We start from the raw sequence: 24,777 nt of genomic DNA on the forward strand, positions 1-24,777 counted from the left end.
CAGACAGCGCCCCGGCCGGCCCCGGCCTGCCCGCGAAACTCCCCGCGGATCTGCACCAGCACCTCCGACAGGCCATAGAGAAAGGGGACTCCGAATGCGAGCAGCTGGCACATGAAAAAGGAGTCCAGGGGGTTCTGGGCCACCTGAAGCCCAATCGCAGAAATGTTGCTTTGGAGGTGCTGGCTCACCCCCCTGGCCTTGTCACACAGGCCCAGCGAGTGACTTGCCACCCAGCCAAACAAGGAAGTAAGGCTACCTGGAGTTCTCTCTGCAGGGCCAGCAGCACCGCTGGCCCGTCCACTTGCGTCTGCCACCGGGCCCTCCTGCAGGGGTGCTCTGGCATCCTAGGAAAGTCCACAGGGAGAAGAGTGAGGGGCCAGAGCCGCTGAGCTCGGGAGGCAGGGTGCCCAACAGCCCAGAGCCGTGCTGTTCACACAGTAGGCCCTCCTTCAAAAGCCATTCCTCAGGCACCTCCTGAGGGGCTGACACCTGGCTCCACCCACCAGACCTCCTCCCACAACACTTTGCAGGGGACAGGCCACGGTCCACCTACACTGACTGGGCAACACCCAGCAGCAGAGAAACTGAAGGAGGAGCTACTGACTCTCGGTTACAGAAGGGAGAGCGACAGACCGTGGACCCAGTGATATGCCCCCTCCCCGAACTGGACCAAGGATGCTCTCCAGAGCACTGTCCCCACCCGGAGGGGCAATTCCACGCCCGCTCAGAAGGCGCCGCGGCTGCACCCTGACTGGGCCCGATGCCAAAGCATTCAGGGCCTGCTGCTCCCGCAAGGGCGGAGGACCCTTACCTTCCCAGACAGGGCGGTCACCGCTGGTCTCTTCCTCTGTGCGGAGCCGGACAGGCGGTAACAGTAGTGAGGTTTGCAGTAGAATTTACCTGCAGGCGGCAAGAGGCAGGGGAAAGGGGCGTGAGCATGGCTCCGTGACTCTGAACTTCACTCCTGACCATTCGGCCACAGGAAGCCTCCACCCCCGGACTCAGGCTTCTTGTCCTGGGAGGCCAGACCCCCCTAAAACTCTGATTTACCTAAAGGGGAAGGGCTTCCTTTTGATAGGTGAAGCTGCTGGGCCAACCCCCAGCCAGTGCCTGACGCCAGGCTGGCACAGTGCAGGGGGTTGGGGGCGAGTGGGGGTGCCGCACACAAAGCAGCAGTGTGTGTGTGGAACAAAGCGGGGTCACATGAGAAGGGAGAGCGGCCTTTCTGGGGAAACCAAGAATGAACCCAGGCACAGGGTGGCGGCGTGGGGGCTGCATGGGCGGCACTGGACGCCAGTTGATCCTGACAGGACCTCCAGCCAGCACGGCTCACGCCGCACCGAGTGACCTCACCGCGTCCACAAGCAGCGCAGACCAAGCCCACCGACTCTGCAGTGGACTATAAACAGCGAAGCAAAATAAAACAGAAAGGAAAGCATTAGAGTGCACAGCACAGAACCAGGGCTAAACCTCTGGAGTTACTCCTTACAGCGTCCGGCCGTGTCTGCCTGTGTCACAGGGTCCTGGGACAGCACGCACTCCCACGGTCAGGGGTTTGAGAAGCACCGACTGTGGCTTTTCCCCAGACGCTGGGGGTGGGAGCTGGTCACAAAGGGTCATTCTCCCGGACTCTGCTCTGCTCCCACTGAAGCTGGCTCTTGAACACCACAGACAAGCTGTGGTGGGGGCCCCGTCACGCTCCGCTCAGGAGCAAGGGCTCCTTGGACAAGCAAACTGCTCTCAAAGTGGAAATAAGGAACCCTCACCAGAAAAACAGTAGGGAAGGTCAGTAACACTAGAGCTGTTTTTAAGAACAGAAACAATAGAAACAAAATCAACAAACCTTTACTCGAGTGATTCAGAAACAGCGAGAGGAGAAGACAATAAAATCAGAAACGAAAAAGGATACCTTCCAACTGGTACCACAGGAATTCAAAGGACTGTGGGAAACTCCTGTGAACCAGGACATGCCAACAAGCTGGATAAGCCGGAAGAGGTAAGTCAGTTCCTAGAAACACACCACCCACCATGAACCTATGTCACGAGGAAACAGAAAATCTTAACAGACCAAGACGAAGTAAGAAGACTGAATCAGTAACCAAAACCCTCCCCAGGCAGAGGCCCAGGGCCAGATACGGTTTCACTGGGGAACGGCACCAAGTGTGGAAAGGCCCGACACAACCCTTCTCAGACTCTTCCAAAACCCTGAACAGGAAGCACCACCCCCGAACTCCTGCTACAAAGCCAGCACCGCCCTGAAACCAAAGCCAGATAAGGACACCGCGAGGGAGAAAATAACAGACTCACGTCCCTGATGAGCGCTGACGCAAAGCTTCTCGACAAACAGTAGCAGACGGCATTCCAACCGCATGCAGAAGGTCACTCGGCATCACAAAGTGGCTTCAGGTCTGGGACGCAGGGTGACTGAACATATGCAAATCCATACAAGTGGAACACCACGTTACCATCACAGAAAGAAAAATAGGAATCATGCAGTCATCTCAACAGATTCAGAAAGAGCATTTGACAAAGTACAGCATCCTTTCATGAAAATGTGCTCCACAAATTCAATGTAGAACAAACACACCTCAACATAATGGAGGCCACTCGTGAGAGCCCATGCCAACGCCATGCTCGGGGTGAGAGGTTGGCAGGCTCCCTCTGAGACTGGGAACGAGACGGAGACACCCACTCTCACCACAGTCCTTCGACAGAGAGCTGGGGGTCCCGGCCAGGGCCCCTGACAAGGAGGTGGAACGGAGGCGCCCACACAGGAAAGGAAGACGTAGCAGTGTCTCTGTCTGCGGATGATACGACCTCGTCTGGGAAAAATCCTAAAGACTCCACCACAAATCTTCTAGAACTAACCAAAGAATTCAGTAAAGTTTCAGGATACAACATCAACATACCCCCCAAAACAGATGCATTTCAATAGGCTAACAACAAAACATCCGGAGAAGACACAGACAATCCCGTTACGGCAGCATCAAAAACAAGAAAACACTCAGGAATAAATCTAACCGGGGGTGAGAGACCTGTCCACCGAAGATGACAGGACGCTGGTAAAAGAAACCGAAGATGATGCTTGGCAGGACGTCCCAAGTTCATGCGTAGGAAGAACTAATATTATTAAAATGTCCACACCACCCAATGCAATCTATGGGTTCAACGCAACCCCTAAGAAAACACTAAGGGCATTTTCCACAAAACTAGAAAAACAGTCCTCCGTGTGTGTGAAGCCACAGAAGACGTTGAGGAGTCCAAGCAGCCACCCTGAGAAAGACCAAGGCTGGAGCTCCCACGCTCCTGCCTTCCGACGTTATTTCGAGGCTGTAGTGTCACGGCAGGATGATCACGGCAGGAAAGCAGACACACAGACCAAGTGGCCAGAGTCAGGAGCCTGGAACTAAACCCACACGGACAGTCCGTGGATTCTGACAAGTGGCCGAGGGGGTCAACAGGGAAAGAATCTCTCCAGTCAACGGTGCTGGGAAAGTGGGGAGAGTGGCATCGCTCGCAAAAGTGACCCCGAAACGGACGGAAGCCCCAGCATGAGACCTGAGGCTGTAAACCTCCCAGAAGCCGAGGGGACTGACTCCCGGACACTGGCCTGGAGGTCGTTTTCTGGATGCGATGGCGAACGCACAGCAAAGAGCAAAAAATAAGCAAGTGGGACTGTGTTCAACTAAAAGCTCCCACAAGCTGAAGAAACCATCAGTGAAATGAAAAACCACCAACTGATTGAGAAGAGGTGTGTAAATCACATGCCTGACAAGGGATTAATGTCCGAACTATGTAAATAACTTACACAGCTCAACAGCACAAAATCTAACAACCTGAATCAACTGGTTTTCCAGAGCAACACACAAATGGCCAGCAGACAGCTGACAGGGGAGTGCCACTCGTCAGGGAGATGTGAAAGAAACCATGAGGTGTCACCTCGTGCCCGTCACCATGGCTGTCAACAACCCGACGAGAGTGAGTGGGGGCGAGGGTGTGGGGAAAAGGGAGCCCTCAGCACTGAGGGTGGGCCTGTGGTCTGGTGCAGTCACTGTGGAAAACAGTTCGGAGGGCCGATAAGCTAAAAATAAGACCGCCATAAGGTCCAGCAGCTCCGCTCCCAGGGGGTTATCCAAAGAACCTGAAGTCGAGACCCTGCAGAGACGCCTGCACCCATGTGACAGCAGCGTCACTCCCAGCACCCAAGGGGTGGGAGTGTGGGGAAGGGAGACACGCACGACGAAGTGCTGCTGGTCCCCCAGAAGGGAACTGGTGTCTGCGGCAACGTGGGCACTGGGCTCAGTGCAATGCGCCAGACAGGTAAAGACAAACACGATGTGACGTCATTTCATGTGTCACCTAGAAAGACACGCCCAGAGAAACGCAGTGGAGGGGTGGCTGCCAGGCTGGAGGGGTGGGGACAAGGTGCAGGGTACGGCGTTCCCGTTAGGAGAGCGGCCAGGTGGGGGTCTGGTGTGCCCCACATGGGGGCTGTCGCTCACAGCACTGGGCGCTGCACTGAAGGTTGTTGGGGGGAGGGGATGGTAGCAACTATGGGACAGCCCAGAGGGGCCCATACTGTGGTGGCAACCAGCGTAGTTAGCAATGCACCAAACCAGCACCTTAAACTCACACGATGTTACGCGTCAGCTCCATCCCAGTGGAGCTGGGGGTGGGGGAGAAAAAGCCGACAGAGGGGAGGTCCCAGGTAAATTCTCCATTTCCCCCTTTGGCTGGTGATCTGCTTGTATTTTTTCCTTCAAAGAAACTGATTTCTGTTTTTCTTTTATCTGTACTCCCCTGCAACACTGAATAAATCTTTTAAAAAAACACAGTTTATGAACTTCCATAATTTCATGCAACATTCACAGATGTAGCATTTCCAGTCGCCCCTGGCACTCAGTCAGAACCCGGAGACACGGCGGCCGGCAGACGGGCCAGGCCCGGCCACCTCACTGCCGACGTCCCTGCGGGGAAGCGTGGCCGTGGGCAGGTTTTTTCTGCTGGGACGCAGTCTCCTTTTGCCATCTGTAATAAACCACTTCACCGTGAACTTGGACTCAGATAAAATGTAATCAGGAAAAACGTGTGAGTGCTGACATCACACACTACTTCTCTGTGCTTTGTCTACGTGACTCCAGCGTGGCTCCCGACTGCGAAGCCCGGCGCTGCCTGCCCCAGAGGTGGGCGTGCGGCCCAGAGGAGCCAGGCAGAACACCCTCCCCGGCAGCCCACCCAGGTCTCCAGGGGCTGGCATGTGGCTGAGCTGGGCTACCGAGAGCCTTCTGGGGTTCTTATGGGTGGTGCAGGGGGCACCCTCCCCGAGGCCCCACCGGAAGGGAGACGTGAACCCAACACCTAGCTCCAATCTGACTGGGGCCCTGTTACTTGTGACCAAGAGTCTTGCTTCTTATAGTATCAGAAAATCACAGTTATGGTTACTTTCTTTCTTCCACTCTTTCCCCTGCGCTAATTTGCTTTGTCCTACTAAAGTAGAATCCTAGATTTTACAATACAACAGAACAGGTTAGCCTGCCAGCGGATGCTCAGAGAATTAGCTACGATATCCTAAATTAATAAGGACAAACGGTTTAGGTTCTAAACACAAGTCCCACGAGCCCAACCAAAGGCCATTTTCAAAGACATTCCGGAACCTTGTTTCTTCCAGGAACATGACCTTGGACCGCAGTTTGAACTGTCTCCACCTTTCAACAGCTGTGTGAACCATGCGGCTTCTGCTCCTCCACGGAACCCGAAGACCCACCTGCCCCACACCCTCGACCCAGGTGAGGAAGGGAGACGCCACGCATCCCAGGGCTCGGGCGCCCGCGGACGGGTCTCCTCCTCACACTCGGCCTTGTGTGCTTCCTGCTTCTCAGGCTGACTACAAAAAGAGCTCATTTTATCTGACACTGACCATGCGCCAGACTCTATTATAACTGTTTTACATCAACTCATTCACTCCTCAGAGTCCAGTGAGGTCAGTCCTCTCACCTGCCTTTCACAGAAAGGCTAAGCAGCCTGCCCGGGGGCCCCACCCCACCATCACTGGACAGGATCAGAAGCCTGGCGCTGGAGGTGCTCCTTGCAGCCACTGCGCCACACCGCCCGCCACACCCGTGTGACACACGGACCACAGGTTACAACCGATGCAGTCGAGTCCCTGGTTTTACACAGCCTGAACAAAGTGTGGAATCGGGGTGACTGAGTGTGGAAGTGGGTGGACAGGGGAGCTGGAGAAAACAGACAGCTCCAGGGAAGCTAGGCCCCGCACTCATTCACCCAGTGCCATCACATCCCAAGTTGCAAGCTAATCACCAAGGACACTCCCATCAGGAGACAGCCTGGCCTCTGCGTGGAGGGAGCAGGTGGCGTGTGAAGCAGGACCAGGTGGTGGTGAGCCCTGCAGGACAGGTGTGCTGATGCCTCTCTGAGGATGTGAGTGACAGGACACCCCCGAGAAGGTGGGGGGAGTGCACTCTAGGGGAGGAGACAGCAAGGGCCAAGTCCTCGGGCAGCGAGGTAACCGTGTGTCCAGAACAGACAGGAGACCAGTGTGGCTGGGCTCAGAGAGCTGGGGGCAGCTCCTAGCGGAGAGGCTGGAGACCTGGGCAGGGCGGCGGATGAGAGGCCCTCCACCTGGGAAGGCGGGCTGCCGTCTGCATAGTAGCAGACTCGGACTGGGGAGATCTGATTTACGCCCCGGCTGCCTTGTGGAAGCAGCCTATGGGGGCAACAGTGGGGTAGGCGGGAGGACCAGCAGTCCGGGTGGGGCTGCAGTGTGGCCAGGATGGGCCTGGCAGAGATGGGCGGGGCCCTGCACGCGCTCCCTCTCAGGACGACAGGGGAGACTTGCGATGCTGTCTGATCTGGAGCTCTCGTCTTCAAACTTGGCAGCAGTCAAAGCTAAGCTGGCACTTGGCAAGCAAAAGAGCAGCTTACTTTGAGGGCAGCCCGTGTCCTTTCACAACGGCTGAGGGGGAGAGTCCACGGGGACAAGGGGAAGACGTGCGTGTTTTTCTGGAGTGTGTGCTTCTCAGGTCACCACCTGGAGCTGACACGGGCACCGAGTCACTGCTGCCGAGCGGCTGAACTGAAAGGGGTCTCAGAGAGTGCAAAGGCGGACAAGCCACTTCTAGCCTCTGAGTTCAGCTTCCCGACTCATAAAATTACAGACAGAAGCAGCCCCCCAGGGTGGTGTAAGGGGGAATGACCCTGTACGTGCCGAAGTGCCCGGCACAGCACTGGGGCGATTTCCTTTGTCCTGAGCCTCACCTTCCCCGACCTTTTCTTTCCTCATCAGAGGCCCTGTGGTTTGAGTTCTGAATCGCACAGGGATTTTGTTGGAGAACAGGCTCCTAAAATTCCACTCTCTTCTCCAGCTCACTGGGCCTATGTGGAGAGGCTGATGGAGCAGATACAAAATCCACCCAGGTTAGCCTGGGGGAGCTGGGTTAGCCCACTGTCTCCCTGCTCCAGGTCAAGAGCAGGGCACTTACCCAGCTGGCCAGACCTTGCCCACCCCCACACCACCGCCACCCACCCCCCTGCCACCGCCAAGTGTGCCAGCTCTTCCCTTTGCATGTCTCTCTGTGTGGAGCCTGAGGTCGGGTCAGTCATTCCTAATGGCTCCCGAGCTCCCGAGTGTCCTTCGAGTTAGAACCTACACGCCACAGCTCTGCCCCACCAGACGCCCCGACGTGGCTGCAGCTCTGCAGGCACGTGTCTCATCTTCACAACCAGAGTGCCACCTCACACTCCGCTCGTGTCCCTGAGGGGAAGCAGCAGCGACGAGCGTCCTCAGGAGGCCCATCCCCATGCCTGAGAGCCCAGGCAGGGGGTCTGGTGTCACGGTGCTGCCACTGAGCTTAGACAACAGGCGGGATTCCCCTTCTCAAAAGTCAAGACCAGACTGGTCCACACCTTGCCCCTCGTACCCAGTGTCTTCGGGGACGGGAGGCGACTACGTCCAGGCCATTTTCACTACCAGTCCCTGTGCAACGCAGGGCTGTGGTCCCAGGATTCTAGGGGACTGGGACTGTTTATCAGCGCCGTGGAGAGAAACAAAGGCTGGAGAGACAGCTGCGCAGGGTCAGGAGAGACACGGGGGAGAGGGAGACTCACCGTCCTCGATGTCATAGGCATAGGCCGACAGGCGCAGCGTGGTGGCGCAGTACTCGCACTTGAAGCAGCTCCGGTGGAAGAACTTGCCCTCAGCGCTCAGCCGCTCCATCACGTACACCCGCTTCTGGCAGAAGTAGCACGTGTCGCTGCCTCCCAGGTTCCGCGGGAACTCCTTCTTCATGGAGCCCTGCAGAGGGTGGGGCAGGTGCATCAAGGTGCCGTCTTGGGCTGCCCCCAGGGCCACAGGCCTCCCTGGGGCCCCGCGACGAGGCCGCCCGAGACACTCCCTTTGCCCCCGGCCCGCCACGCTGACTGCCCCACTGCACTCAGCACGAGGTGCTGCCGCATCCCGTGCGCCAGCGGCCCAGAGAACACCTGAGTCCATCTGACAGAGCTGCGTGGAGCTCAAACCGCATCCTTGTGACAGAACTGTCTGGGAAGGTCACGTAAAAGTGCCCAGGACCTGTTCGCGTGTTTCTGCATGGACACGGGTCCCTGGCCTCCAGAGCTGTCACTCTCAGAGAAAGCTTCTCCACCAACACTCTAGCTGAGCAACGGTTACAGCCCTGGAGGTTCAGTCACGGAACTCAGACACACTGAAAAACGAGGGCCCTCGGCACACACAGGCCCCGCGTGTCACTGCAGTTCTCAGATCGAGGCAGGCATGCTTGCCACAGCCGCGTTACATCTAGAGACGGTTCCTCAGTACAGAGCTTACCAGTTCCTTCTTGTCTAGAAGGGTTTTGGGCTGTTCTTTCCTTTGAAGCTGATTGGCTATCTGCTCAGCCAATGAGCTCACTCCACCCGTGTACATCTTTATATACTTCTATTGGTTGGAGATTACACAGAGACCAGAATGAAGGGAATGAGAAGGAAAAACAAATGAGTTAAGACGAAGAACTCTTTGAAAGGTGCACAGTGAACACAAGGTGCAGCAGCAGACCATGCCCACACGGTGTCCACAGCAGGGAAGCAACAGGTGCTGGTGTCCACTTGGAGCGACAGCCAGGTGGGGGGCTGTGCCCAGGACTGGGGCCTGTCGGCCGTGTCTGTCTGGGGAACACAGTGCTGTGTGGGGGGAGGGGGGCGGGCGGGTACACAGACCGGGCACACACACAGAGCAGAGTAAGATGGGCCTCAGTCCCTGGTGACTCAGACCCCACAGAGAACTCAGGGGGTGATGCTGTCCCGACAGGCGCCTGGCCAACAGCACAGTTCTGGGTTTGGCAGGGCCTGGGGGTCATTTCCTCAGTGAGAAAGCTCATCCTTGGAAAGCCAGACTCTCCACGTGAGTGACAGATAACCTCCCTCCTTGTGGGTGTCGCTCCACTCATAACCACCGTCAGGTGCATCAGACATCCCGCGGCTTTACCTGGAAGGCCCCTGCCAGCCCATCTGCACTGTGGGTGTCTGTGTTCTGCCCAGGCCCCAGGCCCTGGGGCCAGGCTGCCCAGGGTGGGCAGTTCAGGTGCAGTTGCAGGGCCCACACCCCCAGCATGCAGACATGCTACTGTTTAGTCTTGGGAAGTCAGAAAAGGTTTCTATTCCAGAGGAACTCATTTTTATAGGTTGGAAAAGAAAAAATCTAACCAAACAAGTCCTCTTTCTAGTAATGCTAAAGACGCAATAGGAGAAAACATTCAATTCTAATTGCAAGCCTTCCTGCTGGGGAACCCCACTGTGAGTCTGGCCTGGGGAATGAGGCCAGAGTTGTTGGGGGCTCCATGACCAGGGATGCTTCTGTGTGCAGACAGCCAGGACATCTGCATGTGGGACACGCTGCTCCGGAGCTGCAGGACGCAGGGCTTGCAGGGGCAGCTGTCACTGCAGTCAGAAAGGGTTTGAGTGGACAGACACCAAAGCCACGTGCGAGGGAACCGCTGTGCGAGGCGTGCCCTGGCTGGCAGAAGGGGAAGCCCCGGAGGGGGCGCTGACCAGGTCAAAGTGGGCCAGCGATGCTCTAAGGCTTGGCTGGAGCCGAAGCTGAGGATTCAGGTGCATTTTAGTGGCTGAGAAAAACACGCAGCTTCCCTAGGTCAGGGTCCCGGGAGACCCGAGGCCGGGAGCTGACCAACGCCAGGCAGAGCGGAGCTGACGAGAGAGCGGGAACCGCGCTCCTCTGATCTGTGGTGCCTGAGGCCTGGCTTGGGTGTCAGGGGCGAGGCTGGGATGCAGAGCGGGCCCTGGGGCCACGCTGCTGCACACGCCCCCCACCCTGAACACTGCACTGTCAGGACAGCTCTGGGATCAGCTCAGGGATGGCTGAGTGCGCAGGCCCCTGTCACATCCAGGTCTCAGGGATGTGATGATGACAAGCATCCTCCAAGAGAGGCTCTTTGTCCTGGGCATAAAGAGCAGGTGGTTTCCTTCTTCCTGCACTTCCAGCGCAGCCATGGCTGGACTTGTCCTGCTGCTGCCACCTGTGCACCTGCTTCCACACACCCCATCTGCGGCCAGCGCAGGCTTGAGGACAGGGAGCAAGATGGGAGGCAGCAACCCTCCATCCTCTGTCTACGACTGGGAGGCTGGCTCAGGCCCATAGCCCTCAGCAACAGCGGCTCAGCAGACACCCAGCACTCTGCACGTTCACGCCACTTAAGAGGTCAGCTAAGCTGGGGTTCCTGTTTTCTAAAGACATCTGGAGTTACAAACCTAGCAGCGAGAAGTGTTTACCATTACTGATACAGTTGAACTGCACTGAAAGGAGGCTTATGTCCACAGAACCTGATGCAGCAGAAGCTGGCAGCCTCTCCAACCCAGGCACATGCTCACAAATGGCACGTGTAAAACAGGCTGATGTGCACGCGCATGCGCGCACACACACACACACACACACACACACGGGTCCCTACAGGAGACGAGCCAAAGTTGAGCACTCTGCCGCCTGCCCGGGCCGGGTGGACACGTGCAGTGACGTGCGCAGAGGCTGCAGGCACACAGAGCTCCGCCCGGCCCCAGGCCTGCTACCTGTCGCAGGGAGTCAGAGGAGGGAGAGGCGGGGCGGCTGGAGGAACGGAGACTAAGAGAAAGCTCCCACTGGTCGACAAAAAATCGACGAGAAGGTTCAGACTCTGGCTATAAAACACAAGACGGAGAGAAGAATCAGAGGAAATGTGAAGTCACAGACGGACCTGGACCTGCACAGCCCGCCACTTCCAGGGCCTTTTCCCACTCCAGACCGTGACCCGAGAAGCCACGTGGTAAAGGAACGTTCTCAGCAGCAGCAGCAGCAGCATGCGCGGCCTGCCCCCACCCCCCGGACTTGGGCTCTGCAGAGCCTCTCGCCCCCTGAGCTGGGTTCTCTTGGGCAGGAGGTGCAAGTCTAGGGGAGCGCTTGCTCCCCCCACATGAAGGCCAGTAGTGTGGCTCTTCCTCTTCCTACCACCAGTGCTCTGCCCACCAGGAGCCCGCCCAACCTCAGTGGTCACCACGAGAAGGGACGTGAGGCTCCCAGGCCCCTGCAGATTACGGGCAGCTCATGGACAGCATGGGCGGGGTCTCTGCAGGGACAGACCCATGCAGTCCCCGGACACAGGGAAGGTGGTGGAGTTTTGGCAAACGAGAAACACTCAGTTTCCCAGCAGCCTGAACTGATGTCACAGCGCGGAGGGACAACAGTGTGAGTGTCACCAGCCCATGCTCCCCACGATCAGCTGACGGGGCACTGGGGTGCATCGCTGCAAAGCAGTGCGACCCAGCAGGAGGGAGAGCAGATGAAGCTTCCGGGGGCTGGACAGTGGGTGCCGGTGGGGTGTGGGGTGTGGGGGGCAGTGGGGCAGAGGACAGCAGCGTGTGTGCAGCACTGTCACGGGAAGTCCTGCGAGGACGCTGCGCAGTGGCCCCGAGAAGCCCCTGCAGTGCAGCGCCTGGAAACCAGCCCTGTGAGAAAACGGAAGGAGGCTCCTGCCGCCACCCTCCCTCTTGCACATGGTGGCCCTGGACCCCAACATCCCTCCCCACCAGCATGTCTCCTTGGATTCCACACGCTTCCCTCACTCTTCGTCGCGGTAAAGACCACTAGTCCTCGTTAAGTACGTATTCCGAAGCACACAGGGCAGGGCCCCACTCTGTGAAAACACAGAGGCCGAGCTCCCAGAGCTGTGTGTGGAAGCTGTCCCGACCGCGGGCCTGGCTCATCGCAGGCACAGGGACCGGGCCTGTGACCAGCTTCCCAACGTACCCGAGAGGCCGCTGAGGGACCGTGGAGCCGGGGCCGGGCTTCTTGGACAGCCGAGGCGGGAGGGGCAGGGAAGGCAGCTGCAGACCCATGTGAGGCTAGCACTGGCACAGCCCCCTGCCCCACCTGCCAGGCCACCTTTACAGGTGACAGCAACCCAGGGGGGTGGGGGGACGGCAGGACATAAGCAGGCTTTTTAAAACGGGCACCTCTGCTTCCCATCAAGTCACCCAACGGCCCGATGTCATCGCCATTCTCCCTGTGGGTGGTGGAAGCCTTCCTCTGCGACCCCCCTTGTCAACGCCTTCCTTCCCTCTGTCTTCCTCACATTCAGGAAATCCTGTCACCGAGTGCTTCCATCGCAAGCCCCACCTCTGTCCTAGGAGCTGAGCAAAGGCCACCTGCTGGCTGCTCCCACCCTGTGCCCTGAGAAGCCACACACGCGTGCTCAGGTGGGAACCAGGCGGGGGGGGGGGCAGCAATGGGGTGCCATGGGCCCCCAACCACAGGACCCGCCTGATCAGAGTGCCACGATGGGCACTCGGCTGTGCATGCTGCTGGCATCGGTCACCACTGTCAGCAAAAGGGCACTGGCTCTCGGCTGGGTGACAAGAGCGTGCAAAAAGCAAGGGGAGGGGGGCCATCCCCCTCCCCCCATGTGCCCGTCTGTGTGGCCTCAGCAGCCTGGGCCACAGGCTGTCCGTGCGTTTACCCGCTCACGGTGGGGACGCTGCTTGCCACGGTGGTCGGCATCACGGTCCCTGCGCGTCTGTTGGCAACAAAGATGTTTAAGCTCCATCTAAAAGCTCTATTTGGACCTAAGTGACAAAGCTGTAGAGTCAGAGTTATGTCAACACAGATCCCTGCCTCCAGCCAAGCCCCAACCCAAGGAACCCCAATCCCACTGATGCCAGAGCAGGTGACCCAAGGACCACGCTGTGCACAGCCGTGCTGCTCACCCAGCCCCCAGTGAGGTCAGCAGCACGATGAGCAGGGACTTATTGGTGCAGAGGTGGCACAAGGCCAGCGGCGTCAGGCGCAAGGTCAGAGGAGAGAGGTGGGTTAGGAGGGGGGCTCTCCAGAGAGCTGAAAAGTGGGTGACACACACTGCCCCAAGGGGACAGGGGGTGCAGTGGTCCCTGCATAGGAGCTGGGGAAAAGCGGCATTTGTGAAGGGGGACAAAGAGAGGCAAGGGGGGCAAAGCCTGGAAGTGGTGCCAGTGGACGGGACACCTGTGGATGGGTAGGAACCTGGCTGATGGGGTCGGCTGCCTGTGCTGCCCCGAGGAGACACACAGGTGAGAGCCGCGGGGATGGGGTGCCCGGGGCCTCCTTAGAGCCTCGTACTGGGGACACTGACCCGAAGCTTCCGCTGCAGCTGCTCTGGTCCAGGCAGGACAAGGCCAGAGCTGGGCCCCTGGGTCTCCCCAGGTGACCCCTGCCCCATTCAGGCTCCTCCTCTGCAAAGGGGGAACAGCAGCTAGGGCCTCACTGGGCTCCCGGAAGAACAGCCGAGACCACACAGGGAGAGCTCCTGGGCTGCCCCCAGGCTTTGCTCCTGTGCCTGGCTCTTATGCGGAGACAGGCGTGGGGCCACAGTGGTCGGGCACTGGCCGGGCCTTTACAGCCCAGGCCCTCGACGGAGGAGTTGCCTGCCCCAGGTTCTGCCTCTGCAGCTGGCATTTTACTTTATGGAGAAGAGTGCAACAAGGGTCAGCTTCGTAGAAGAGTGCTCCCCACTGTGCACGCCTACTATGCCCCACTGCTCCCCACCACAGCGCAGTTTCCCAGGGTCTGCCTGGGCTGGGGGGAGGGCTGGCGTCTGGGCAGAACAGGGCTAAGCAGGGGCCGGGCCGTCCGAGTCAGAAGGAAGCAGGTCTGCCGTGCAGCCCCACTGAGAGCTCCCCAAAGCTCATCTCAGCTCCGTCCCGTGGGCAGCGAGGCAAAAATGGCAGCTTGAGATGGGGTTATGTGAGCACATGTCTCTCCCCAGGGCTTGGGGCCTCATCTCTTGACAGACGCTGTCTGAACCTCAGCCTGTGTGTGCCGCGTGGCTGTGAATGCGAGCTGCTCTCTCCCGAGGGCCGGCAGGAGCCTGACTGTGTGTAGCCATAAAGGCTGCTCCGGTTGCCACCGGTCTTTCTGCTCTGTGATGGTTATCCCTGAAGAGAGAGACCCGGGCGTGGGCTCTGCCCCCGCCACCCACAGACAGGCAGGACAGCACAGACAGACAACGGGGCATGCACACAAGGTCACCTGCTGGCCGCCACATGCCCGACAGGGAGGTGGAGTGGGGGGTGGAGAGAGTGTGATCACTTTTTTGGGACAGGTCCGAGAACGTTCCTTTCCCTGCCGCTTTTGCACAACAGACACAAACAGAGAAAAGACTGGTGAAACTGTGGCCACATTCCGGATGGGTCCAGAAGGACCAAGGGGCCCAGCCCTGTGCCCCCATCCCCCCCACCCAGCACCGTGTGGCCAGAATAGCCGTGTGGTGCAGCCCATGGTGGGTGTCCAGGTCCACCTCTAGGTGCAGCCCCTTCTAAACACCAGGGGCCCTTCCTGGTGAGTTCGTCCAGGACAAGAGCCCCATGGGACTCGAAACCATGACCGAGTGGAGCTGCACCAGTGGGGCCTGAGAGGAGGAGGACTGTGTGTGTGTGGGGCTGGGCAGCAGCCCCCCTAACCTGCTCCCACCTCCCAAGATGACCTCTTTCCCCACCGAGGCTGGACAAGGCGCCGTGTGCCTCCAGGACGTGCTGCTGGGATCCAGGAGGGCTGAGCAGTAAAGTCCCCGGCAAGCAGCACCCTCGGGAACCCTCCGAGTTAAAACCGGTCCTGGGCCCCTGGGCTGGCACTGCCACACCCTCCTGCCTCGTTCTGTGCCCAAGTGAGTCGGGACCACGTGCTGCCAGGCAGCCCCATTCCCGACGGGGTGGCAGCCTGGTGGGTCAGTGCCGAGGGCCCAGTGCTGCCCCCACCCTCCGTCCCCAGGTATCTGCACCTTCGCATTGCCCCCCAGAGGCCTATCTTTTAGGAGGGAAATCTACCAGCAACTTGCAAGGCCCGAACCCTCCCTGCTTGGTGTTGGGAAAACACTACCAGGGGAACATCCTACACATTCCCCCCCAGCCAAGCAAAGGCACAGCTCCCCTTCCAGAGGTCAGGGACCTGGCGGGACGTTCCGGCACCTGGTCTCTCACCCACCCCCAGGGGCTGGGGCCCAACCCCCAGAGTCCACAGGAGAGGCCGTGGCTCGGCCCTGCTGCCTGCCCAGCTCAGCGGTGCTCCGTCACGGACTGGGACCCTCTGTGCATCTGCACGCAGCACAGGCACAAGGCCCAAGTCGCCAGGTGCGTCAACAGGAGACACACGGGCCCCCAAACACATGCCCCTGATGCCCTTGCGGGCAGCTGCCCCAGGCCCCAGGCAGCCCCTCGGGATGCACTTCCTGCCCAGGATGCCCCCACGTGCTCACCCACGGGGGCCCAGGCACGTGCCTCGGGGCCACCTGCTCACTTGTCCACGTGGGTGACAGCTGCCCCCCTTGCTCACTGCCCCTGGTCCCATAAGGGCCTGGAGCTCAGGCCCAGCGAGAGGCCACGCTGCCCTGCAGCAGTCCCTCCACCAGAGTCCACCTCCCCATCCTGCCTCCCACCGAGACGTCGGGGGAAGGGACGGGAGTCTCCAGTGCAGTCCCCATCCCAGAAGGCCCCCGGCAGAGGGATGGGGCCGCTTGGCTCCCTGAATCTGGACATTTTTCCCAAACTTCCACTTCAGCCTCTGATGTGGCCGCACGTGAAAATACAGGTGAGAAACACAAGTTATATTCACGTTGCCTTGAACGTATTCCTTGTAAACCCTGCCGGCCCCTGCTCAGTGCTGCCTAGCAGCAGCAGGCACGGAGACACCTCGGGACGGGGGGCCCACCCCCCAGCGTCTCGGAGCCTCAGCCCTAAATGAAACCAGGTCTGAGAAAACGCGTCCAGGCTGATGCAGAGGGGGCACGGTGGGGCTCCGCCCCTCCTCCCTCTGTCCTGCTGCTCACGGGAGGCAGCTGCCATGCGTTACCACAACCCTGCTACAGAGAATTTCTACAAAGGGCACTTAAAATGTAGACAAAACGCAAGAAGAGGCCCTTAACCCTCTTTGTCCAGGGTCTGAAGCAAATCAAAGTCATAGTTCAAGACGATTTCTCAGACGTTTTCCTGTCTGCCATGAAAGGCGCAGCCCCCCCCCGCCCCGGCCCTCCAGCTCCTCCCTCCCGTGATCACAGGGACACGTCAGCCCCCAGTCAGCTTGGGACAGAGTTAGAATGGCACCACCCCGATGGCCAGGGCACCCAAACAGCTGACCACATGGCTTCAGCTGGTCCCAACATCCCAGTCACAGCCCCCTGCCAACAGGTTTCTCAACCCCAAGGAGTGGAAGGAGCCGTGCAATGAGGTCTGTGCCACTGTCACCCCGCCCAGAGTTGTCACTGAGACGAGCGTGGATGAGTCCTGGGCTGGCTTGGCTGGGTTCAAGGGCAGCCCCGCATGGGCCGGCTCAGGAGGAGCAGGGTGGGCAGCCCTCAGGTGGCGCCCACTCTGGATCCAGACAGGTCCTTTACCTGTTTCCACTGTGGGGTGGGAGCAGGGCGGCCCTGCTCAGGTCGGCCGCAGGACGGCTGGCCGGCCCCACGCTCTTGTGTCGGCTGTGACACACAGGCCAGGTGAGGGGGACAGGACATGCAGACAAAGCAAAATAAAGGGCATTATGGCAGGAGACACAGGAAAGACTTGTGGAGGACAGACACATATCTATGTACTGGGGGTGGGGGGGCATGGAATCGATTCTTAGGGAGGTTCACGTAATAAAGAAAACAAAACCTCAGCCCCAGAAGGACAGAGGCTGCGGTCCTCCCCGCCCCCCGGAGCTCAGTGTTCTGAGCCTCAACCATTCACTCTGGTTTAGACACTCATCTTTCACTGAAAATGAAGAAAGCCTACAGGTGAGCGACCCCTGGAGCCCAGTCCCCTCCGCCCACAGGGCCATCGCTGCTGCAGAGCTGAGGGCTGAGGACGAGGAAAGAGCAATAGCGGGCAGGTCCCCGGGGGTGAACCTCGGGTCCCAGCCCCGCCCCTGCGGACGTCTCAGTGGCTTTCAGACCAGGGAGAGCAGAGACAAGGCCCTGCACGGACGCCCTTCAAGGCTCCGCCAGCTCGCACAGGTGGGAACTGCACGAGGTTCCTTGTCTCAGCCTGGTTCAGGAGTGCCCAGGAGAGTCGCCTGAGGCACGCAGAGCTGCTTCTCAACCAGGACATCTGTCACCTCTGTGCCGTGTTCAGAGGATGAGGAACCAGTGTGCGGGCCCCAGGGGAGCAGTCGGCGGGCTTGGCACACGGCACAGGCACCGCTGGGAGCGGATGGTGGGGCTGCGGCCCGAGTCCCGAGAGGGGCAGCCCGGACTGTGCATGGGGAGGACGGACTGGCTGTGGGAAACGGCGTGCACTGAGGGCCGGCCGGCGGGAAGGGAAGGCGAGTGAGCAGGGATGGGACTCGGCACAGACTGCTCTCATGGCTTTCAAGAACGTGAACTCGGAGGCCTGTGTTTAAAGTCCCCCTGCTGACTGCCACCCGATGCCTCAGAGGAGGGGGAGCACGGGGCCCCAGGAACTCCAGAGCTCATCGGCCATGCCTGGACAGGGACGAGCAGAGACCGGGCTCAGCCACGCGCCACCATCTCCTTCGACTGAGAAGAGCCCCCCTTCTGGTGGGGATGGCAGGTGCGAGAAGGGCTCACCTGTCTCCTCAAGCCACTGGACTGGGCGGGCGCGTTCTCTTCAAACTTGGCCAGCAGCTGGGTCGCCATGTACTTGACTTTGTTCTGGTTGCCGAGGGCAACATCGGTCCTCCGGTCGGTCAGAGCGCTCCCCAGAGCCGGACGCCCTCCTCTGCAGCCCCGGGGCACTTCCTCCTGGTCAACAGGGACACCCAAGGGCCTTCGTGAGAGGAGTCCCACGTGCCCCTCCCAGGAAGGAGCACAGGGCCAGTATGTTTCCGAGCTCTAGTCTCAGACGGAGTGGGGGAGGGTCCCCGACTCCTGCTGGGGTCACCACCGCCCAGGACAGCGGGCTTGTGTGTGTCACCAAATCATCAGACAGAGGCAAAGCCCACAGAAAAGCACCTTGCCCACAAGCAGCCTGATAAAGGGGGACATGGAAAGGTCTAGCAACACCAGTTTGAAAACTAAGATTTAAGACAAAAAGGGCGATTTGACATAATCATTCCAACAAATGCCAGACGACTCGCACCTCTTCGGACTGACTGGTCTTCCTCCTCTTCCCAGCCCCGTCCGAGTCCTTCTCCTTCTTGTCCTGCAGCGAGAAGGGACCAGACTGCGTTGTTCTCCACGCCACACCTCACCGCTGGGCTCGCCGCTGATCACAGCTGCTTCCACTCACCTTGGGGGACCGCTTCCGGGAGATGGTCTGGCCGAGCTTGCTCAGGAAGGAGATGGGGGACTTGGTGCTGGCTACCAGCACTGCCTTCTCCTCAGCGTTCAGGGCCGCGGCATCTGTGGACAGAGGCAGCGGTCAAGGACAGTACTGCAGAGGCCCCAAAGGACCGACCAGGCTGCCCCAGCTGCAGGGGCCTCTCAGGACCCCTGGAGGCTCTGAAGGGTCAGCAGGAAATCGCACAGAGAGCACGCACTCAGGTCTAGACACCGAGTCTCTTTCTCCATCAACACAAACAACGCCCACTCCTTCCCCTCCGCCTGCATCACAGGAACTTCCACAGGAGTCACAAGTTGGCTGTGACTGGTCGTCTGAGCGGAGCACTGGAGCCTCACCTCTGATAAAAGCCTCAAGGCAGAGGGGGATGCTGGGCCACGGCGGGGTCTAGGGCTCCAAGCCCAGATACCCACTGCACACCGAGGGGCTCCCTGACCGTGTGGACTGGTGTCCGAGCCTGGGGTTTCGCTGTAAACACTGTGCATCTTGTCAGAAAAAGCCACAGACATCTGTGAGGCCACATGGGCCGGAAGACCCTGGAGCATCACCAACTACAGATTCCAGTGTCTTCTTAGTAACAACAGTAATTTTTAAAAATAGTTGAAACTAATAGTACAGCTAGCATTTATTAAGTGCTTCCATTTGAGATGCATTCTTCTTAGCATATCATTATAGAAAAACCCCCTTTTACAGATGGGGAAACTGAGGCACAAGAAAATGGAGTAACTGGCCCAAAGTTGGACAGGTGTTAGGACTGGGGTGTAAGCCCAGCCTGAGGCCCATGGGTGACACTCTTGAACACCAGGCTCTGCTCATTCCAGAGACAACAGATGGCGACAGAAACTCTCGGGGCAGCAGGCAGACAGACTGGGGCCTCATGCTGGAGAGACGCTGGAAAGTGGGAAAACAGAGGGGAAGCCAGAGGAGCCAGGGGAGGACCGGTGACAGAGAGAAGAGCGGGAGCCCGTCTGGGGCAGGGCTCCAGACGCCAAGGATGGGGGAGAGTCCGGGAAGGGAGGTCGCCCCACCGTGCGGACCGGCGCGGCGAGCCACAGAAGGGGAGGTGCACGTGGACGTGTGGGGCCTCGTGACGACAGACATCTGTCTGGCAGAGCAGTGAGGGCCGCCAGGGGTGGCAAAGGCTGGGCAGGAGAGGAACAGCCCACAAGCGTGAACCGCTTGTTTCAGAAAGGCTGGGTCTGAGAGGAAAGGGAGGAGAAGGGGGTGCAGTCCGGGAACCCTTTGGACAGGAGGGCTGCTACGTACTCACAGCCTTGGCACCAGGGGCCAGGGTGAGGATGGCAGGCAGGCCCGGGAGTCAGTGCCGGCCTGCTTTTGTGAGCACTGACGAGGACGTGAGGGCCCCCACCCCCACCCAAGCCCCAGGTCCTCACCACGGGAGGACAGCGAGTCCCGGAACATCTCGTAGAACTGGGTCAGGTACATGACCATGGACAGCTGGTCGGGCTCGCCCACTGAGGCCATCTCCTTGCCCGTCATGATGGGGCAGATGCCCAGCTCCTTCTCCGCGGTGTCGAAGGCCAGCTGGTTGTTCTTCTCCACGTTTTGCTCTTCCAGAGAATCAAAGTCTCTGAGCAACGGGGTAGGGAAAACACGTCAAGATGGGGAGCTTGTCCCCTCACCAAGAACACGGTGTCAGGAAGTCACCACCATTTTTCGGTGGCTCAGCTAAATTCCTGTGGGCAGGGATTCCCTGAAATCTGAGGGCAAATCACCCTTGAGAAGAAAAATGATTGAATCTATCCATGAAGGAAAAAAGAGGAGGAGGAAGCTGAAAAACTACCATTTTCTTTCTTTTTTTTTTTTGGGGGGGGTGTTTATTTTTTAGGTCAGAGCATTTTATTATTTTTAGAAGTTTAGATTGTTATTTCTCCTCATTTTCCCAATCACATAAACTTCTTACTAAAACACAGGCTCAAGAGCAGGGGCCCTCCAGTATGTGTTCTCTCGAATCTCGTGTGTGCTCTATGCTGATTAACCCAAAGCTCCACGAAGGTAAAAACCCCATGTGGACCCGACTGCTCCTGAAGGCCTGGCGGCACCTCCCTGGGGCCCCTGACCAGCCCCTGGGGCCCCAGACCCACTCAGATAAACCCCACTCAGCCTCCTCCTGGAAGGGGAATTCCAAAACTTTCCTCAAAAGATTTTTCCATTGCTAAATTTCTTGAATTTTCCCAAGTACTTAGAATAACAAGTGTTTCCCACTGGGTTTTGAGCCCACTGCTCTTCAGTCAAGGAAGACTGAGTCTCCTTTAGTGGCTGGGAGAAGTGGGCGGGCCTCACACTGTGCCCACCCACTGACCCACAGCAGGTTTTCACTTTCAAGCACTCCTCTTCCCTGTAGGTTACGGCTGCTGACCGACACGCTCACTCTGAGTGGGGTCCCTGTGGTCTGAACCGGGCCAGTTCCCTCCTCACGGCGCTGCCCTCTGTGACAAGCACACAGCCCAGGCCTCCAGCAGACGGCCGGCCGCCAGTCATCTCGACAGGAGCGGGTCCCTCACTCACAGCTCCCGCCCCTCACGCTGGGCTCCCTCCAGTCACTGCCGCCTCACCCCTCTTTCCTGCTGTCCCCTCGGAAGGGCTTTGATTCATTCGCCCGGCTCCTCCTTCTGCACTCCTGTACTACACTGACCGAGTCAGTCTTTTCCACGACCCCCACCCCCTCTCAGAGGGGCAAGCCCTGCGTTACCCCTGTGCAGGCTATGGTGCAGGAGCAAAGGGCCGCTCACCTTTTTCTGCACCAGCCAGAAACCCAGCTCCCACGCTGCCCACCCCGGCAAGGCTGCCGTTGTAGCTCCTGCCTTGTGCACTTACAGCCTAACACAAACAGGAACTGTGGCCTTTTGGGTTTCTTAAGCAAACATTAAAGCAAAACAAACACAAAAAACTGGGCCCTTAAGTGGACCTAATGATAAAAGAACAGGCAGCCAAAATAACTCTGCCTGCTCTGCTTTTGCTCCAAACATGCCCGTCTGGCGCCCAGGGCGAATGCCCTCGGGGAGCCTGCCGTGTGCAAGTCATCGCCTGACCTGGGTCATCCTACGGCACCAATTCCGCATGGAGGCCCCCAAGGGAGTGGACACTGGTGGTGACCACGGCGACCCAAGGGTCGCAGGGCTGATTGAGCATCTGCAAGTATGTGGGCCATGACGGGAGAGACCACCACCAGGCGCAGGGAACACCCTCGCCATGAGCCAGCCCCACGTCCCAGCCAGCTCTGCTTATGGCCAGTGACAGTGGAGAGACAGGTGGCAGCAGCAGAGCGCAACCTGCGGCCACTACACAGAGGTCCCCTCTGTGTGAAGGTAATACTCCCAGGTGGGCATTAAAATCAGTTTTTGACCATCTGAGTGCTGCGATTTTAAAAACTCAGGGAATCATTTCCATGCTGAACTACATAATGCTTGACATTCAGAGTTTTAAATAGAATCAGATAAAAATTAATCACTGCTTTCTAGAGGAAGTGTCTTACTATGGATTCCACGCTAGGAAAAACGTACGAATTTGGCAACTTGATAGCAGGGTGCTCCAAGACCTTGGGGACAGAAAATGAAACAGGAAGTCTGGCCACAACTCACATGAGGTCGGGGCGATACCGATGGATAAGGGCGCACAGGGCCAGGCCGCTCTTCCAAGACACGGTGAGATCCGTCACACTGACCCCTGCGTAGCCCTCCGTCTGCCTTTGGCACCAGCTCAGCAGCTTGTTTGAACGAGGTACAGACTCTAAAAGAACAAAAAAAACACCGATAGGAGCATGGTCACCTAGCAGCACCAGTGTGGGCCCGTGCTGCAGCACGCACGACCGGTCTGGAAAGTCACCGACGGCAGGAACAGCGCCCTGTCAGGCACCCAGAGCTACGAGCCTGGGGACCAGCACTCGAGGCAGGTGTCTGTCACCCTACTTCCCTATTTGGCACCAGGGCTCAGAGACACCAGTCACCTGCTCGAGACCACCCCCCCACACACGGCAAGGCCTGGGCTGGGACCCAGCAGTGCCCCCCGTGGCCCACCCTGCTCATCACGCTCCACGGTCACGCCTCGTTCCCCCTCCGTGTCAGTGCTGGGGGAGGCCTTGCGGCCATCAGCGTGGCTCCTGGAGGGGTGCTCACCTCCTCTGGCTGGCCCGTCCTGCACGTACAGTGTCTGCACCCCCCTCTCCTTTACAGCTCCAGGGGCCCTTGCCTACACACAAAGCACGCAGCGGCCCTCTCTCCATCCCCGTGTGCTGGCAGAGTTGCCGCACGCAGCAAACATGCTCCCCTGGTCCTCTCAGCGGGCATGTGCGCCCATACACCCTCCTCCTCCTCCTCAGTAGTGCCCGTCTGGTCTCTGTTTGGATCCTCCCAATACCTTCTTCGACCAAGGTCTCCCCATCTCGATTCGGCTGACGCCCCGGCTGGGAGCAGGCGTGTGCACCGCAGCACCACGAGCCGCATCCCTGAAAGCCAGCTGCACCATCCCTCCCCGGTCAAGACAATGAAAAGGCCTCCAGAAACTTTCAGATGTGCCCTGACACACCGCCGTGCATGGGAGCTGACCAGGCGGTCAGACTGCTCAGGACAGTCCCCGGCCCAGAGGCCAGGACTGGGACTCACCATGGCGAGCCAGCTTAGGGGTGGCCCTGGGGTGTGCCAGGCCCTCCAGCTCCAGGTGGATGTCTCTTGCTTCCCCAGAGTCATACAAATGGCGCACCTGGCAGAAAGGTAAAGTGCTGTGAGGAAGGAAGTCAGGTCCCAGTAACAAAGTCCCCCCAGCGCAGAGAATGACAGTTGGAAGGCTGGGAGAGCAGGCGGGGCAAAGAGCAGACAAGTCGGGAGGACCTCTGAGCCCTCTCCGGAACGTGCTGGGTCACAGACAAACACGCACTCGCTAGGAGGCTGTACTGCAGATTCACTGCCCGGCCACCACGGTCCCTCCGGCAGCCCGTCTCTGCCGGGCCTCTGCTGTTGCTGCTGTTGTTTGGCTCCCTCTTTTCGCTCACAGTAGATACAGTCGAGATTGGCACGTTTTTGCAGGTAAATATTCCCAGGTATCACTGGACCCGACCCGACAAGCCCAGCCTCGTGTCGGCACCCTTCCCCCACGGTGCCCACGACGGAGACTTCTGTCCCAAGGACCAGTCTTCCTGCTTTTGAACTCTGTAGAAATGAAGTCAGTCACACAGCACCCACTTGGGTGTGGGGTTCTTTTGTGCACTGCTAGTGTCTCCGAGGCGCATTCACTTTGAATGTGGTGGCGGTTCAGTCTTTTCACGGCTGCACGCACGCGGCCACGGGGCACGCTGCGGGAACTTGTTCACAGTCCTGCGGGGGGACGCGTGTTACAAATGAAGCTTCCTGAATGGTGTGTCTTTGGTGCCCATGTGTGGTCATCTGGTTGGTGGCTGGACTCCGTGCACCTTCCACAGCAGGTTCCGTGGACCCTTGTGACTCGCCACCCATGGACACAGGGCTGACGGTGACGACTTCAGGTAGAAAGTGAATAAAAAATTCCACGAGAACACAGGCAGATATGTTGAATGGCTACTTCCCAAAACCTGGTGGGCTTTTTGGGACAGCTAAACTCTATAAAATGTCACCTTTAACGGAGCTGCAAGGCTTTGGCGTTCTGAGAAGGAACTCGGTACAGAGAAGTGGCCGGCAATCTTCTACTGACAGGGAGTGGCTGATCTCCACGTTCTTCCCCGTGGACGGTCTCTGTTGTCCCCCAGTGACCCCGTCTGTGAGTGGCAGGGACCGTCCCCTTGTTTTACAGAGGAAGACACCAAGGGTCAGAGAATGAGAAATGACCTGCCCGAGTGACAGGGCCCGGCGGTAACTGTGCCAGCGGAAGTCGTGTGCATGGACCGGTGAGTGACTGGCGCCCTCCTGAACGCGCGGCCAGTCGGAGTCCAGAGGCACGGGCCCGGGTCCTGGGGCACCGCTTCTGTCACGTGTGGCCCCCCGGCAGGCC

The 24,777-nt window shown here is 58.9% G+C and overlaps 1 protein-coding gene across 1 annotated transcript in view; it reads right to left on the reverse strand.

The window, feature by feature from the left end:
• The window catches only part of MICAL3 (microtubule associated monooxygenase, calponin and LIM domain containing 3), a 132,504-nt gene that overhangs the window by 46,803 nt on the left and 60,924 nt on the right, over positions 1 to 24,777 (reverse strand). Inside the window, 14 exon segments of the mRNA XM_045839199.1 lie at positions 257 to 344; positions 812 to 900; positions 8,125 to 8,311; positions 8,843 to 8,950; positions 11,092 to 11,199; positions 13,014 to 13,070; positions 14,558 to 14,656; positions 16,914 to 16,997; positions 18,087 to 18,260; positions 18,598 to 18,660; positions 18,748 to 18,860; positions 20,193 to 20,389; positions 22,401 to 22,548; positions 23,421 to 23,517. Coding sequence (XP_045695155.1) covers positions 257 to 344; positions 812 to 900; positions 8,125 to 8,311; positions 8,843 to 8,950; positions 11,092 to 11,199; positions 13,014 to 13,070; positions 14,558 to 14,656; positions 16,914 to 16,997; positions 18,087 to 18,260; positions 18,598 to 18,660; positions 18,748 to 18,860; positions 20,193 to 20,389; positions 22,401 to 22,548; positions 23,421 to 23,517 — 1,612 coding nt within the window.

This window comes from Phyllostomus hastatus, unplaced genomic scaffold (assembly GCF_019186645.2).
Source record: "Phyllostomus hastatus isolate PE091 unplaced genomic scaffold, TTU_PhHast_1.1 phas_contig_29, whole genome shotgun sequence".
Lineage (NCBI taxonomy): Eukaryota > Metazoa > Chordata > Mammalia > Chiroptera > Phyllostomidae > Phyllostomus > Phyllostomus hastatus.